At 37.4% G+C, this 18141-nt stretch overlaps 2 protein-coding genes across 4 annotated transcripts; both read right to left on the bottom strand.

The window, feature by feature from the left end:
* Positions 1-8981: 8981 nt before the first annotated feature.
* Positions 8982-14238, bottom strand: LOC112279805 (histone deacetylase 19). 3 transcript variants are annotated; one of them, XM_024514526.3, is made up of 9 exons: positions 14151-14238; positions 13368-13989; positions 11788-12228; positions 11264-11406; positions 11031-11121; positions 10775-10905; positions 10453-10519; positions 10270-10338; positions 8982-9872 (listed from the first exon to the last, which is right to left on the bottom strand). In XM_024514526.3, the coding sequence occupies exons 2-9, from the start codon at positions 13890-13892 to the stop codon at positions 9168-9170; spliced, it is 2172 nt and encodes a 723-aa protein (XP_024370294.1). In that variant the 5' UTR covers positions 13893-13989; positions 14151-14238; the 3' UTR covers positions 8982-9167. The 3 variants fall into 3 exon arrangements, with proteins under 3 accessions (XP_024370294.1, XP_024370293.1, XP_024370295.1); XM_024514525.3 differs by having other exon boundaries at positions 13368-14224; XM_024514527.3 differs by having other exon boundaries at positions 10453-10516; positions 13368-14223.
* Positions 14239-14827: 589 nt separating this feature from the next.
* On the bottom strand, positions 14828-17872 carry LOC112279806 (dihydrolipoyllysine-residue acetyltransferase component 5 of pyruvate dehydrogenase complex, chloroplastic). Its single transcript, XM_024514528.3, has 7 exons — positions 17497-17872; positions 16536-17212; positions 16193-16384; positions 15862-15949; positions 15648-15718; positions 15351-15434; positions 14828-15154 (listed from the first exon to the last, which is right to left on the bottom strand). Exons 1-7 carry the CDS (start codon positions 17744-17746, stop codon positions 15050-15052), a joined length of 1467 nt encoding a protein of 488 aa, XP_024370296.1. The 5' UTR covers positions 17747-17872; the 3' UTR covers positions 14828-15049.
* Positions 17873-18141: the final 269 nt, after the last annotated feature.

Raw genomic sequence — 18141 nt, 5'->3', positions numbered from 1 at the left:
CTCTTTGAATTTCTTCTAACTATTAATTAATCATTGATAGGATTTTTGTAAGTAAATAATATTGATAGGAGGCCAATGAAGATATTGGTTTCAATAACTAATCCTTAATACTTAAAAATAAGTAAAAATATTAAATCAACTAAAATAATTATCTCTAAGACTTATTAAGACTCTATTTTTGTGTCTTTTCTTTTAATAAGACTTTTGTAACTTATAAATACTTCTAAATTCTAATAAATACTTAGATAGCCAAAAAAAACTTTTTAATCTTAATATTTATATAATTAAATCATTTAAAACTATATTTTTAATTAATCCACCAATTAAGATGAATTGATAGAACTCACATCCTCTCATTGGATTTATTGGATTAACATCTAAAGATAAATTGGAATATAGACTTTAAGAATAAAAGAATTTTTAAGTTTTTAAGACAACTTTTATTACAACTTCAATCTTAAATCATCTAGATTTCTCAAAGGCCTTTTATTTAGAGATTGATGCTTTCAACTTTGCATTAAGAGTTGTATTATCATAGATATAAAAAGATAAAAAGCTCTACTTAGTTGTGTTCTATTCTAAAAAGTTTTTAGCTATAAAGATCAATTATGAGATTTATAATAAAGAAATTATTATAATAATAGATTCTTTTCAAAAATAGCATCACTTGTTAAAAGATATTATATATCTTATAAATAAAGATACAGATTACAAAAACTTAGAATATTTCATGTTAACTCAGGTTTTGAGTCACTATAAAACTTGTTGGAATATGCTGTTATTTTATTGTGATTTTGTGATTACATATTGACTAAGAATGTAACAAGGACTATCAAATATTTTATCAAAGAAATTATGTCTTGCTATATTTAATGCTATCTATATTGTTGTAGATTAACTTACAAAGATGGCATATTTTGTCTCATGTAAAAAGGTAATTTTTAAAGAAGAAATAGTAAGAGGCTTTTTTGATAATATATATCTATATCATGGATTTTTTTATGACATTATGTTTAATTAAGGACCTTAATTTATATCAAAGTTTTTTTTATTTGTTTTTGAGATATTGAAGGTAGATATCAAGCTTTCATCTATCTTCTACCTTCAAACTAATGGTCAAACAAAATAAGTCAGTGAAGTTTTTAAGTAGCATTTACGATATATCATTAATTATCAATAAGATGATTAAACCTTATATTTATCTTTGTTAAAGTTTATTGATAATAATACTCTTTATGATTTAACTCATCAAATACCATTTTATACGAATTATGATTACCATCCAAATCTTCATTTGTTATGTACATTAAAAGATGAAAATCCAACAATTAAAGATCTTGCAAAATAATTATCGCAACTTCAAACAACTTTAAAGCTCCATTTACAAGTAGCTCAAGATTCTTACAAATCATCTTTAAATAAATTTGAAAAAAAATCTTCTACTTTTTAAGTTGAAAATAAAGTCTAGTTTCTTTGATAAAATATTAAGACTAATTGATCTTCAATAAGTTAGACTACTAAAAATTGAGACTATTTTATATTCAAAAGCAACTGAAGAAGATTTGAGAAGAAATCAAATTAGATTCTATTATTAATGCTCTTAAAGCATTGAAGATCAGGATAAAGACTTTATCAAAGCAGAATGAAGAACTATATATGACCATACATAATAGTCAAGGAGCCGGAGTACCTCAACCGCTACATTAAATGGTAATAGAGGTTCCAAATTCTCAAACGACTATGTCTGCTTCAACAAACATGGGAGGTGCATCCACTTAAGATAATGATTTGATAACAATAAGAGTAAAAGAACCAAAGATTAGCCTTTTGAAAAAGATTGATAGCATCCGCTCAAAATTTTACAACTTTGTAAGTCAAGTACGACTAATCACCTTGCTTCAACCTTAACAATATTCCACTGAAGCATCTTATGTTAGTATGGTTAGAACCTTGCTCTGAGGTCAAGCTTTATCTTAGTTTGCTCCATTATTTGAAAAGAATTTTCCTATATTACATAATTTTGAAGCATTTTTGGCAATATTTGCGGAAGCATTTAGTGAATATGATAAGGTTTGTTCTTCAATAATTGAAATTTAAAGTCTTTGATAAAGAACACATTCTGTATGAACATATGCCTCAAATTTTTGACAATTAGTATGTGATATAAATTTTAGAGAAGATGCATTGATGAACCAATTTTATTTGGTACTAAGAGATAATATCAATGACTTATTGTTATCTATGCCAAATCTCCAAATATTCAATAAAGCCATTAATCAAGTTGTAAAGTACAATAATCATTTATTTTAATGACGATAAGATAAACATTCTTCAATTACAGTAAACATATACACCAATTATTCTAAAACTTCTTCTCTTTCTAATTCTAATGAGCATTTGGAAGCAAAAGATATGCAGATTGATGCAATTTATTTCAAACTTCTTTTTGAGCAAAAAAAAAATATATCAAAGGAAACTTGGCCTATGCTTATATTTTGGAAAATCTAGCCATAAGATTGATAATAATTCAAAGAAATACCAACGTATATATTAAATGAAAAGTGAGACTACATCATCAAAAGATTTGTAAGAAAAAAATGGCGTCCAGCCTTAGTAGGGACTGTGCAAGTAGATTCTTTTCTATCACAAATCAAAAAATGTCCTGCACTCTCTATCAGTTCTTTCCATTTTTTTATTATGTCTACATAGTTAAGAGTTACAAAATTAGAGTGTCATATATTATTTAACTCGGGATCCTTTGCATGTTTTATTGACCAAGAATTTTCAGCTTATATAAAATCTGTATGATCAAAAAATCCAAAGCTGTACATATAGAAGTAATAGATGGTCGACATTTATCTTCTAGAGATATCACCTATGAAATGATTCCATTAGAAATAACCTTTGACAACCATAGAAGCCAGATAGTATTCAATGTCATTAGATCACCATCAAGTCCAATCATTTTAGGACTCTCATGGCTTGAAAAATACAATCCACAGATAGATTGGATATCCTAACAAAAAATTTAAAGACATATAAGGATTTTGCAAATGTATTTCAAAAGAAAAATGTGGATATCTTGCCGAAGCATTGCTCTTATGATTATGCAATTGACCTTCAAGAAGGTGCTCAATCTCTGTTTGGACTCATTTATAATTTATTTCAAAATAAGCTTTTAAATCTAAAAAAATACATTGAAAAAAATTTGGCTAAAAATTTTATTCAACATTCTAAGTCGTGAACTAGTGTTTTGATATTATTTATGAAGAAAAAAGATGGATCTTTATAGATGTCTGTTGATTATCACAGACTTAATAAAATCATGGTAAAGAATCAATATCCAATGCCATTGATATCTAGATTTCTTGATCAACTTAGCCAAGCAAAGATCTTTACAAAGATTGATCTACGAGGCTCATATAACTTGTTAGACATTAAAGAGGGAGATGAATCAAAGATAGCATTTTGTATGAGGTATAGACATTTTGAATATAATGTCATGTCTTTTGAACATATCAATGCACTAACCATATTCCAATAATTAATGAATGACATATTTTGCAAGTATCTCCATGAATTTTTTATGATCTATTTAGATGTTATTCTAATATTTTTCAAGAATCCAAAAGACCACAAAAAAATATATTTATCTTGTGTTGGAAAAACTACAAAGTGTTAGACTATATGCAAAACTAGAGAAGTGTATATTTCATGCACCTCAAGTCAAATTTGTTGGATATATTATTTTTAATCAAGGCCTTTTTATGGATCCAAAGAAAGTACAAGCAATCATCAATTGTGCAACGCCAAAAATTATGCATGATGTCCAATGCTTTCTTGAATTTGTAAACTTCTACAAGATTGTTGTTAGGAATTACTTCAAGATTGCTACTCCACTTATGCGGTTGACATGCAAGGATAAATTGGATTGGAGCTCCAAAGCAGAGAAAGCTTTTCAAAGCTTAAAAGATGTTTTTATAATAGCTCTAATTTTGATACATCTAGATTTTAATAAGCTCTACTTTATGGAGATTAATGCCTCAGACTTTGCATTGGAAGTAGTCTTATCACAATATGGAGAAGATGGCAAACTTCATCCAATTGCATTTTATTCTAAAAAATTCTCAGCAATAGAAATTAACTACAAAATCTACAATATAGAATTGCTTGCCATCATTAATTCTTTCCAAGAATGGTGCTACTTTCTTGAAGGCACCTTTCATCAAGTGATTGTATATTCAGATCACAAGAATCTTAAATATTTTATATCAGTCCAAGTTTTAAACTATTGTTAAGTGCATCGAAATATATCTTCATCATGATTTGACTTTTGTATCATGTATTGATCCAAGAGCCAACATAGATTATTAGATATATTATCAAGATATTCCTACCTTGAACCAAAAGAAGGTGAGGCAACATATGATCAAAAATGGACAATCTTATTAAAATGTGAGTAATTTCATCTTCGAGCAACTAATGTATCAATGCCTATGGATTTATCATTTCTTGATTAGGTTTGTAAAGTCTCAACCATAGACACTCTTGTTTTTAATATTAAGTGACTTGCCAACAACCTTTCTAAAAAGTCTTCTAAATTCAAGTATGAAGACAACCTCTTGTTCTTTGAAGTATATTTGTTCATTCCTGAAGGGCCAACTTACCTACACATTCTTCAAACATGTCATGACTTCTATGCAACTAGACATTTTGGATTCAACAAGACCTTAGAACTTTTGTCTAGAGACTTTTGATAGCCTAAAATGTGGAAAAACATTAAAAAATTTGTACTATCATGTGATACTTGCTCAAGGTCAAAGAACCCTCAACATTGGCCATATGGACTTCTTCAACTCTTTCCTATTCTAAGACAACCATGATCATCTATCTCCATGGATTTCATTACAGATCTTCTACCATCAAACTCATTTGATACTATCTTCATAGTTATTGATCAATTGACCAAGATGGCACATTTTATACCTTGTAAGAAGTCAATTACTAGTAAAGAGATAACAAGACTCTTTATTGATAATATCTATCATTACCACGAGTTGTCAAATGACATTATATTGAATCGTGGACCAAAATTTATATCAAGGTTTTGAAAGGCATTCTTCAAGATTCTTAAGGTGGACATCAACCTTTCTTCTACCTCCCACCTTCAAACTCATGGCCAAATGAAGAAGGTTAATCAAATTTTTGAGCAATATTTGAGATGCACCATCAACTATCGAGAAAACGATTGAATTTCCTACTTGTTATTGGTGGAGTTTGTATATAACAACACAATCCATGCATCTACGCAAAAAATATTATTCTACTTAAAGTATGGTCATCATCCAAAGTTGGATATGATAGATCCTTCAAAGTCGACAAATCCAGCAGCAGAAGAGTTTGCTACAAAGATGGCCAAACTTCAAGCAACCATGAAGACTCATCTAGAATGGACTCAATAATGTTATAAGCTATTGGTGGATGAATTGAAGAAGGAACATCTTTTATTCAAAGTTGGTGACAAAGTGTGGCTTCTTTGGTGGAATATAAAAACCAACAAGCCATGTGATAAGTTGGACTATCGAAGCTTGGAACTATTTGTGATTCATAAACAAATCAATAATATAACTTATCACTTATATTTACCTTCATTCGTGTCAGATTCATCCAGTCTTTTATGTTTCACTTTTGAAAAAGTATAAAGAATCGAATATACCAAGTTGAAGACAACCATCACCTCCTATGATTGAAGTCAATAATCATATTGAATTTGAGATAGCACATGTATTAAATTCAAGGATAAGACATAGAAGGCTTGAATATTTTGTCCATTGGCATGGATATGATATCAAAAATCACACATGAGAATTAATTGGCAAACTTGTAAATGTACAAAGAAAGGTTCAAAAGTTCCATCAACGACATCAATCCAGACCAAAAGTGACAAAATGAAGAACAGTAGCTTGGTAAGATGGCTTCACTATGAAGATTCTTAGTTCTTCGCCTCATAAAGAAGGGGAGGAGACAACCTCTAAAGAGACAGTTTTTTCACATGTTTAGAATAGTATAAGTCACTAGTTCGAGTTCACAACCATAGCCTATTTATATTCTTTTAGTCTTGTCTACTTTATGTGATATAGATAGTCAAGAGATAGACACCTTACCAGTCATACCATCTCAACGAAGTAGCTCATAGAGACGATCCCAAAATGAAGAGCCATCTAAACCACAAAGATGTCGAAAGATACCTAGTAATAGGTCATTGGTAATTGTATTTGAGATAGAATCTGCCTATAAAGGACATCTAGAAGGAGTGTTTGCAAGACAATTCTATAACAAAGATACTAAAGTTCATGCTTAGTCACAAGTAGAAGGCTTGGGACACTATCAATGGCTATAGGGGCATATAAACCATTTGCCTCACGAAAAAAAATTAGAATATGTAGCGGACATCATATAACAAATCTTCAATTTCTTGTGCATATACTGATTTGCTGCAACATTGCTTCTTAGAGACCTCAAAGCTAAAAGAGGATGTGATATCACTGACATATAATTGAAGAAGATTTGAGAAGGTTCCAAAAGATTTCAAAAGATTTCAGTCAATTCTAAGAAAGTTCTAAAAGATTCTAAGAAGGTTCTAGAAGGTTCTAATAGATCCTAAGAAAGTTCTAGAATATTATAAGAAAACTTAGAAGGTTTTAGGAGGCTTTAGATGATTTAAGAAATTGCCAAAGAAGGATCTTAGGCTTGCTTTGTTTTCAAGCCTCATGGAAACTTCTCAAGAAGCTTCCTAGAACTTAGTATATATATGAGTCGAGGTTGAGAAGATCCTCAGTCTCGACAACTCACTTCTTATGGTCTAGTTAGGTCCTTCTTGCCTTGTATCCAATTATTGCTCTAATGTCAAATTAACTCCATTTTTTAGTCTAGAATCCTTATCTTGTATATGGTCCTTAATAGTAGATTCTTAAAAAATTTAGAAAGATTAAAAAAGTTGTCCAAGAAGCTTTCTAAGGTTGCTTTGTCTTTAAGCAACATGAAAACTTTTTGAGAAGCTTTGTAAGATTATTTCATCTTTAAGCAACATGGAAATTTCTTGAGAAGCTTCCTAATACCTAATATATATTAGAGTGAAGGCTAAAGGAATCCTAAGTCTCAATAATATATTTCTTGAAATTCTAACTCACCTCTTTTAGTATTGATTTTGTACTCATATGACTTAATCAAATTCTTGTTAATTTTCTTATTGAAAATCCTTTTGTTCAACTTCTTGTTTGATCTCCCATATATTGTATTTGTAACATATATAATAGTAATATAAATGTAAGTAAAATATAATAGAAGAAAGAAGAATAAGTTATATCTTTATACATATATTTTGATCCAATCTTAAAGTAATATATTCTTTTTGAAAGAAATTGAATTAGGTATTTATCTTTGTCTTTTATTAATTCAAGCAAAATATATTATAACATTATGAATTTTTAGGTAGTAGAATAGATAGTATTCTTTTTATACAATTGAAATAATTATAGGATCTTATTCCAAATATATATATGAAATAGTTTAATAAGACAATGTCATAAAATATGTAATTATTTGGTATTTAATCCAAGTACCATAATCCAAGTATTGTAATCTTAGAGATTATTAACTAGTTGTAAATATGAAATTTTGATAAATAATTACATTTGAACATATACATTTGATCAAATAAAGTAATTATAAAAAAATAAGTTTGTCTACTACAACTATCTTACCATCAAATTATTGTTGTGTTAAAAGATATTATTTTGGATTGATAGTCAAATTAGTGGTCAATTTAATAAGTGGTTTTCTAAGTAGATCCATCTTTAAGACTTAGTTTATCTTTTTTGATTTTATAATAGATATGAATAGACCAAACAAAATGTAAAGTAAGAAAGAATGTAACAAAAGTTATCATCTTCTATGTATTATAAAAATTAAAAATAATTAGTTGTAATATAAGTTATTAAAAAAAATCTATAATTCTTATATAATAATAGATATTAATAACAAAGGACACATTAGCATATATTAATTAAAATCAGTAAATAATATATTTTTTTAGTATAATTAAAAATATTCACATGATACATTATTGTTACATTAATGATCATAAACAAGTTCTTTTCTTTTCTTTTCTTTTCTACGAAAGATTTTTTTAAATTGTTAGTTTTTGTATTTATTGTGCATATGCTAATCATTGGAACATTTTATCACAATTGCATAATCTACAACTAGGTATGTCTTTTGGTTGTAGGCAATCAAAATGTCATAGTTTCCAAAGGTGCTACTAATATTCTAATGGAGTATAAGGTAGTTCTTTTTGTGCAACATTTCTTTCTCATGGAGTATAAGATAGTTCTTTAAACTAAAAGTTGGATTAATTAATCAAATTAAAATCTATTATAAATTAATAGTTGCATACATTTTTAAAGACATAAAAATTATTGGCAAACATGAGATATATTGTCATTAAGAACTAATATGAGTCCAAGGAACATTTTCAGACTTCCTCCAAGCTTGTATCTTAGATGGGCTCACATAAAACTCATGTAGAATTACCACAAACCGTGTGGTGAATTTCATAAACCCCATATTGGTCTTGAAGCGATCCACTATGAACATGTGCAGATGGATCAAGAAATTATTAACATTCGCCCAGCTTTTACAGGGCACAAATGTGGGGCATAGGCCCAAACCAAACTAACAATATTTCGACAACCCACTAGATTTGGAAAAGAGGCTACTGAAATCGTCAATAGAATAATTACATGAATAGAAAATTTTATATTTGACATGAAAACTCCCACAGAAACTAAAAGTGTTTATTCGTCAGCGTCAATGGGCATTTCACCGCAGGCATTCACGGAAAAGGGCCTGGAGGCAAGGAATGTCACCCATGAAGAGCAAGCAATACGGGCATAGCATCGCAAATACGGTAGAAGCGAAGAGAAAGAAAAATCACACCATGTGGCTGAAGAGTATGTTAGCTGTTCAAAACAGAGAAGGAAACAGGAAGTGCAGCACATTGTACACGGCTTGGATACCCCCCAATATTCATCACAACGCCGCAGAAGCAGGCATGAAAAAATGTGAAGGAACAGAATCTTAGAAGTCTAAGGCACCCTTTTGCGGTTTCAGAGGTCAGTTCCTGCAGGCTCTCCCAATCCAGCTGCTGGAATGGTGGTGGATGGAAACCGGTTCGCTGGTCCTGCCGGTCTTACAGGAACAGAACCGGGGCCTGGAGGAACTGGCCGACCGGGCGGTACCGCGAGGCTTACATTAGGACGAGGCAAAATTCCAGAAACAGAGCCTAGAACAGATACTCCTACACTCGGAGGCGGAGGGCCTGTCCTGTTACCAAATGAAAGACCAGCTTGGGATGGGGTATATGAATTACTAGATGGATTGTTGGTCTTTGAATGGTTGCCAGGTTGAGACTGTCGCCAAGGTATGTTTGACGCTGCGCCTGGTTGGGGAGGCACATATGCTCTTTGCGTAAAACCAGGTGCGCCTCCAAAAGAAGAATTACTTTGATTGGGATTTCCTGCTGCAGGGGCGACCGTTGATCGCTCCACGACTCTACCAAAAGAAGCAGCTGGTTTTGCAGTAGCATTTGCGCTTAAAGGAGGGCCATGCAAGGGGGGAGCTGAAGATACAGATAAACTGCTCTCTCTTCCGACATTGGCTGTGGTTGTCGGTGGTGTGACCACTACAGCAGGAGCTGGTCCTGTAGAAATATCTGCTTGCTCTGCCCGAGGTGCCTCACCAACTTCCATATTTGATGGTGCCTCAGCCTCGGATCCAGCCTCCACCCTTGGATCCACATCCATTTCAGCGTGCTGTTCAATAAAATAAAATAAAAAGGGGGGATTAATACCAGATCAGGATGGAGTTCTTACACGAGCATAGAAGTACTTCCAAGAATGGATAAGGAAGAATGCTATTGTTTTGGTGCCTTGCTCAAAAACAACACCAGACAAAAATGTAAAAGCCAGCACTACTCACGGTGAGGTCCACTTGAATCAAAATTTGGCATTCCTACAGGATCTCAAAATTGATACAGAGAAGATTCTGAGCTGGTACATGGTTAACACTGACACTAAAGCGCACACCATTTTTTTTCAAAACTGCACTTAAACAAGGGGGGGAAAAAACAAAGAAAACAAAGAAAACAAAAAAAAAAAAGTGACATGGAACAAATTTACTTGATCATAACCATGCTGAGCATTACATTACCTCCTCAGCAGCATCTTTTGAATCCTCGGGACCTTTTCCTGTCTCATCTTCCATTTCAATCTCGTCATCCTGTATGGGGACAAGTAACCAAAACATCTGATTAAAGATAAGGACCAGTGACACAATAAAAGTAAAAGGACTAGTTGACGCTCATAAGATATAAGAGAGGGGATAAGCACTAACCGAAGACATTGCTTCACCAGCATCCTCCTCAGATTTCCCCCTAACTGAACCCAACGGCGGGGGTCTTCTGTGTACAAAGAAAATCAACTTATCAGCCACCTGACTCTTCATGGAAGAGAGTAGAACAACGACGCACCATAGTTTGAGAGTAAAATGATTTTGGACAGCTCGAAATAACTAGGCTTTAACCAAAACAATAATAGTAATGATTGAATGATCTTGACAACCACTATCACTTCACGAGTTATCTAATCAACATGAATGTCAATCATGGAATCAAAAATCCAACATTATCACATAACATGGCTGCGAAGGTGCTGACCTTGCGAATGCTGCCTCACTAGCAACTATACCCTGGCTGCGGCGTCTTAGATCATGCTCTTCAGAGTCAGATTCAGACAGTTCGCCATCCCATGCGCGGCCTTTATCACGAAGCTCCAAATCTTCATCCTCCTGCATTCAATAACGGTTGGTCCATCGATACACAGCGAGTTCTGCAGAGGTCTTAAAAGCTAAAAAAAGCCCATTTTAAACATAAACTGAATCCGAAAGCTACACCTCAGCTAACACACACATACATTTTCAGGGAGTTCAGTATCTGGTGGCCTTTCTGAAAAAGGCACACTCGGAACATGCTGCAATTTGGATAGGTTATCCAATAGTTTCATCCTGCGGACAAAATCACCATGTCAGATTAAAGAAGATTTCCAAATTGTCATAAAAAAAGTCAGCTGCAAGTTAATGATCGCAGAACTTCCGACAACCACAAGCATTACGCTTATACACTGGGTATCAGAGAACGAAAGCTAACCTCAAATTATCAAGATCTTTCTTTGAATTTTGATTAGCCATGTTACTAGGTGCAACATGTAGAGAATAATCAGGCCCAAAGTACTCGTAATATTCATGGTGAGGCAATTTATCGTCCAATTCTTCTCCTACTGCCACAGCTGTCTGTAATGCACCAAACCACGACATTAAATGAAGCAAGAAAAATATTAAGATTCAAGTAAAATAGAGAGACAATACCATTCAGAAGATAACCAACAAACTTGAAAACAAGCTTCTTGTCATTCGAAAGTATGGCCTTTAGTGATTTTAAAACATTTGATTTTATCTTGAACGACCTAGGACTACATGCAGATACAAAAACCCTAGAACAATATAATGGCTTAGATATATTTAAAGCGAATGAAATAGAGAGTTGACAGCGCTCTCAAACAAGTAACAAGTAGAGTTACACTAGCATTAACAGGATCCAGAAGCTAAAATCCAATCTAGGTCATCTCATAGCTCAAATGATCGTTGAAAAAGATATGGGAAATTCCACAGCACCTCGTAGCACCAACAACGAGCAACATTGCGAATCGTGTACCCGCCACCACCCACAAGCAGCAACGGCACGTTGAAAGATCGCATAAATCGAACGCACTCTGCATGGCCTTTCACAGACAAGTTGAAACAGCCAAGTCGATCACCCGACAAAGAGTCGGCCCCACACTGTAGAACCACTGCACCAGGTTGGAATACTTCCATCACCTTCGACATGATGGGCTTAAAAAGCGACTGATAGCTCTCATCATCAATTCCATCGTCCAATGGAACATTCAGCGAATAATACTTTCCCTTCCCATAACCAATGTCTCGAACATCTCCAGTTCCAGGAAAGTAGTCCCCAAACTTGTGAAAAGACACTGTCATCACTCTATCAGTTGTGTAAAACGCCTCCTCCACGCCATCTCCGTGGTGTATGTCGATATCAATATAGAGCACTCGCTGCATGTACAATTTGAGTCCCACCTTATTCAGAACTAGACAGAATAACAACGAGATTGAGTTGGTCTTACAATACTTATATAGAAGACTCAAGCTTCGAGACCCAACTCACCAATACACAACCTAGTTCTCAATAGACCAACCCCTATCAAATAAAATGATTGCCCCCAATAGCCGTAGACACATCTGGTTTTCAAGGAACTTGATATAGTGGACCCAGTAACCTCACTTGGCACCTTGTTTTGTCTGAGAACTTCAAAGGTGCTCCTACTAAGAAAACCTATAAGACTGGAGATCTTGAAAATACATTCATAGGTGGACCATAACAAGTTGCCATAACTGAATTGGAAGGATCGGATGGATAAACACATACTTAATGAGAAAAAAAAAAAAAAAAAAAAAAAAAAAAAAAAAAAAGGGGGGGGGGGTTCGTAACAAGCGCAAAGACAGCAAAAAAAACACTTGAAAATCTCTTAAAGGTAATAACCTAATCCGCGTACAAAACAAGTCAACAACTGAACAGGCAGGAATATAATGCGGAAATGATCAATTTGAACCCAAAGTATACGAATTCGCAATCTTCCACTACTCCAACACCAAAGATGACAGTGAAATATTTTCAGTCTTGCTAAAACTGCTTTGAAAACAGTAAAAACTATACCGCTGACAAGGACACTGCTTGAACTTCACCCAACACACTAACTAGTAAAGATGAACTTCACATCACTGACTTCTTAGAACTAGCACCACAACCTAGACTATAGCACAAGACTTTGATGTTCCGCAATAAATAAATGACAATAACACAAGGTTTTGTGTCAGAATTATTTTTTTGGAAAGAAATTAAAAGGAGAAAGAGCCTAACGTGTAAAATATACTAGCAGGCACCTGGTTGCAATAGTCTATTTTTGCTTGTATATTAAAGAGTAAACTTTAGCAATATGGTGAAAGTTCGCTGGTGACACATCGCTCCTCAAAACCCCAAAAGAACTCATAAGAGTTTGAAAGGAGACTGTAGGTAGAGTCACTGCGATACTTTAGAATCCGGAGCAGGGAAAAATTATACAACAACTCACCCTTTCTGTAACCAAAAAACTATGAACCGTAAAAAAAAATTACGTAGTAGTGCTATGTCGTACCTGATGGTATTTAAGAAGCTCCAAAATAGCCAGCACGATATCGTTAACATAGCAAAACCCGGAAGCCTCGCACTTCTTGGCATGATGCAAGCCTCCCGCCCAGTTGATGGCAATGTCGCTGTGGCCATGGTTCAGCTTCACGGCGCCCCCGACAGAGCCCCCAGCATAGGTTTGGCAGAAATTGTACAGCCCATCAAACACAGGGCAATCTTCGCCCACGTTGAAACGCTTGAGTTGCCTCATCTGGTCGTGCTGCGTCTCCGGCGTAACCTCTTTCAAGAAAGAAACATAATCATCCGCGTGAAAACGACAGAGGTCGCGATCGCGCGCCGGGTAAGGCCGCAGCACCTCCATCCTCGTGTGCAAATTATAGTGCACCAACAGCGAGTGCGCCATCCGAATGCGGTGAGGCTTCATGGGATGTCCCTGTCCATAGTAGTAGTTCCCGACATCAGGATCGTAAAAGTACGACACCCGCCGCTTCCTCCCCTCCGGCCCAGCAACGAGCGAATTACCCCCTTCCATTACTCCACTTTTCTCTCCCCCTCAATCCTAACTCTCGCTCCAACCTCAACCTAGTTCCAGCATCGCCTCCAACATACTCCACACTCTGGCTCCAACTCTGCACAATGTCGTTGCGCCTAAGAAAACGCCTCTGTTTGCACACTTAACAAGGATCAAACAGATACAGAACAGCCTAACAAGCCTCTGACGAGTCTACATCGAAAAATGCAGCCCGACGGAGCTGCAAAACCAAGGAGTAGAGGGTGGCAACAAACTTACGACGCGCTAGACGGGGGGTTTTGCCTCGCGCTGGGAACACTCACAAGAAGAGGGAGGGAGACTGAAGAAGCCGACGACACAAACCCGCTTCGGCCCACCCAGGTCGGTGATTTCCCAGCCCCCTCACAACCGGACTGGACCCATCCATACCCACTCATGACCGGAATGGACCCAATCATACCCGGATCTTATACCCGGTCACCGCCGCTTTCGAACCCATGGTGCTTAAGGTTTTCTGCCCTGGAGTTTCTTTCGTTTACTTCCGGTTATTGTATTTCTTCCACAATGAAATCAACAACGTTGATTACGAGTTTCCTCATCCGTAATGTAGGGTTCTAGTTTCAGTTCCCATCTTTGATTGACGTTTGCACTGCATTCACAACCCCATTGATGCGTGTGTCGTGATTTGAAGGGTGCATAATCCATTTTAGGTCTTCGGAGAATAAGTGCAAGGGATTCGTTTGGGTTATCGAGGGCGTTTAGTGCAATGGAATATCATGAGGAAGCTCTACGGATTTGGGTGGTGACGATAAGGATTAGGTAGGTGTTTAACGTAAGTTGTTTGAATTAATTTGTACGAAAGAAACCCCATCTTGACAGTTTCAAAGGTGGATTTTGGTTGTTCTGGCGAAGTGTTTTTCTAGTGTCAGAGAACATGGCAAGAAAACTAAACCAAATGGTTTGAAACTTGCGACCATTTTTGCATTGTCACTGCATTTTACAAATCCAGCACGGACTACACGACTCGTAAGAAATCGAATTTGTGAAGATTGAAAAAAAAATCGTCATGGCCTACCTGCAAACCAAACCTCTGACCTCAAATACAATACCCTTAATAATATCTGGGCTGTTCTAACTGAATTACCATGGACTTGCGCACATCAGTTTCTTTACTAGTATCACATGGTTAGCTCCGTGGGGTCCTCAATGATTGCTGCAAAGGTTTGCAGAAACACAGCTAGGTCTCCACCATAGATGATTCTGTGGTCAGCGGTCACGTTCACCTGTTCAGTAAACCAAAACAGATCAGACTCTGTTCACCAATTCCGAAACCACATACCCTAATTTTTCAGAAAACATGAATTTTGGTCAATCACAGCACCATCGAAACTTTGTGAACGAGAATGGTTAAGCGCTGGTGGCCCCAACTTCAATAGGAGAAGATGATCACCACAGAAGACATGGAAGGAAAAACGTTACCGTCATTCTATTCTTCACGCCAAATAGCCCATTCCCTGTGGCAACTACCGTGGGAACAGACGCGCCAACTGCCATAATTGCACCCTGTTCAAGGAGAAGTCCGTACTTGGTCAGCTCCACATGAACACGAGTAAATATATTTGACTCTCAACATACTTGAGTAAAGTACACAATGAAGTAACAAAATAGTGCACAAAAAGCTGATTCTGAAAATTTCTAACACAAGTGAAGTATCTTAAAGATATAGAAGCTGCGCAGACAGGAGAGGTTTGACACTGGATAGAGGGCTTCATTTACCATGCCAGGGGGCAATATGGCATCAAACCGGTCTACCCCGAACATTCCAAGGTTCGACAGAACAAATGTGCCTGCAACCGAACATATTGTTATCAGGAACAAGAAGCAAGACATCCATGCTCACTAAGATTGCTACCCTAGAAAAGGGGCATGGAAATGCGCACTATCTGAAGAGAAGATGTCCCAACTCGAACCCACAAAATAGAAGTCATACCTGAATTGTATTCTGCTGGTGAAAGCTGCTTGGCGCGGGCCTTGTCAACAAGATCCTTCCATGAGCGAGACAATGAGTAAATATCCACCTGCAAAATTAGAGCAGCAACTTGTCAAATGCGATGTCCCAATGTTCGTCACGTCACGCTACACCAAGGGACTACATCGCTCAGAGAAGCATTAACTCAAAGCACAAAGACATTGCATAATCCTAGAAAGACCAAATTTAAAACGGAGCTTACGAATACTTCGAATACTCATCAAATACATCGAGTACTGATGACTTGAGGTAATTGATAAGCGTAACATAGCTCATGGCCAATACAGTTTACCTTATCTGCATTCTTCAAGACTGGTGTGAGCAGACCACCGTCCATTGCAACGGCAACGGCAATGTTGATGTCTTCGTTATAAGTGAAACTTTTGCCATCTTTGCAGCAAGCATTGACAACGGGATGCTTCGCCAAGGCAAGGGCAGCAGCCTTAGCAAGAAGTGCAGTCATCGTCACGCCCTTCGACTTGATCTAATGTTCAACAAAACAGCCATACAGAATATTAAATAACAGGATTTTGCAAGAAATAATGCTTTGTGCTTGATGATTGCAAGAAGTCCTAAAATAAAGCCATAACAACAATGTAATCAAAAGTCAACCAGGCAGCACGGTATATACTGACCTTCTTATAGAGGGCGTCAAGCGCATCAGTGGTGATAGTGTAACCAACGCGGAACACAGGGACGGACATGCTGTCCACCATATTACGGGCCACACCAGCCTGCATTGACGTGAATGCTACAGAACCAGCAGGGGCGAGGGCTGCGGCAGGAGTTGGAGCAGCGGAGGGAGCAGCAGCAACCGCAGCCGAAGGTTGGGCCACGGATGGGACGGGAGCAGCAGCAGGGACGGGGGTCTTGCCAGCAGCAGCCTCCACATCCTCGGCAACAATACGACCCGAAGGTCCAGAGCCTGCTATGGTAGCAAGATCAACGCTGTACTGCTTTGCAAGCTTCTTGGCATAAGGGGTTGCTACAATTCTACTCGACCTGGGTTCCTCGGGAGCAGTAGGCTCTGGAGCGACCTGGACAGCTGCTACAGCAGGTGCGGCAGTTGGAGCAGGTGGTGCCACAGCCTTCTCCTCTACAGCTGAGGGTTTCGGAGCAGCAGGAGCTGCTTGCGCGGCTCCTTTGGACTTAGCTTCGGCAATCTCTTCCTCCGTTTCAGCAAGCAGTCCAATGGCAGCTCCAACAGGTGCTGTCTCTCCCTCCCCAATCACAATTTTGGCAAGAAAGCCGTCGTAGAACGTCTCCACATCCATGTCGGCCTTATCAGACTCCACAACCACCACGCTCTCACCTGAAAAAAATAAAATAAAATAAAATAAAAATCCACATCTCCCTACTCCAATCATCAATTCGATCAAGCGTATCACACTCACCAGCCCACCACCCCATAGCTCATCAATCTTAACAACCTATATCAAACATCTCATAAACCCCTGTAAGTCGATAAACCCATTCCGTCATCAAACTGAACACAAGTTTGACTCGACAACAAAAACCATCGCCATTCCACCAATGCGCAAAACAACGAAAAGTCCAAGAAAAGAATTAAACAGAGCAATAAAACGCACGCAATACCTTTGGTAAGCTTCTCGCCCTCGGTCTTATTCCACGTCACAATCTTGCCCTCCGTCATGGTAGAGCTCAGAGCAGGCATAAAAATCTCCCGAATCTTAGCCTCCACTACGAGGTTCGCATTCCTCCTCCCGATCCCGAGCACCACCGATGGGCGACTAAGGCTCCCAGCATTTCCAAAGAACGCCGACGAGCTCCTCAGGGCGGATGCCGGCGCCGAGGCAGCCAACGAAAGATGCAGCGAGGTCGCCATTGCTCAACAGACGCAAAGCCTCGGGGCCTAGCTGAAGCACCACCTCGACAGCAAGCTCACTCACAAGGGGGGGGGGGGGCGCAGTGCAGATGCTGCTGGTGCAAGAGAGAGCTGGTGCTGGTGCTGTGCGAGAATGGCGATGAGGGTGAGAGGAGTCCGATGCTTGTGGAGAGGGCAGGTAGCATTCAACACACACCCCCCCCCCCCCCCCCCCCCCCCCCACGCGAGCGCTTTGGCGGAAGGAAGGGCAGTAGTGATATGCACGAGGTTTGATTGGATCGGTCTAGCCTCGTTTGCATCAATAGACCTTCCTCGTCGTAGGGCTAGAGTAGCGTAGAGTAGAGTAGCCTTGCTTGGACTCGGGTTCGACCAAACTCACCACCTCTCCACCTTTT

Source organism: Physcomitrium patens, chromosome 3 (assembly GCF_059467195.1).
Source record: "Physcomitrium patens ecotype Gransden chromosome 3, ASM5946719v1, whole genome shotgun sequence".
In the NCBI taxonomy this organism is placed as follows: domain Eukaryota; kingdom Viridiplantae; phylum Streptophyta; class Bryopsida; order Funariales; family Funariaceae; genus Physcomitrium; species Physcomitrium patens.
The sequence above is the reverse complement of the archived record's forward strand: the minus strand, read 5'-3'. Positions and strand labels throughout refer to the sequence as shown.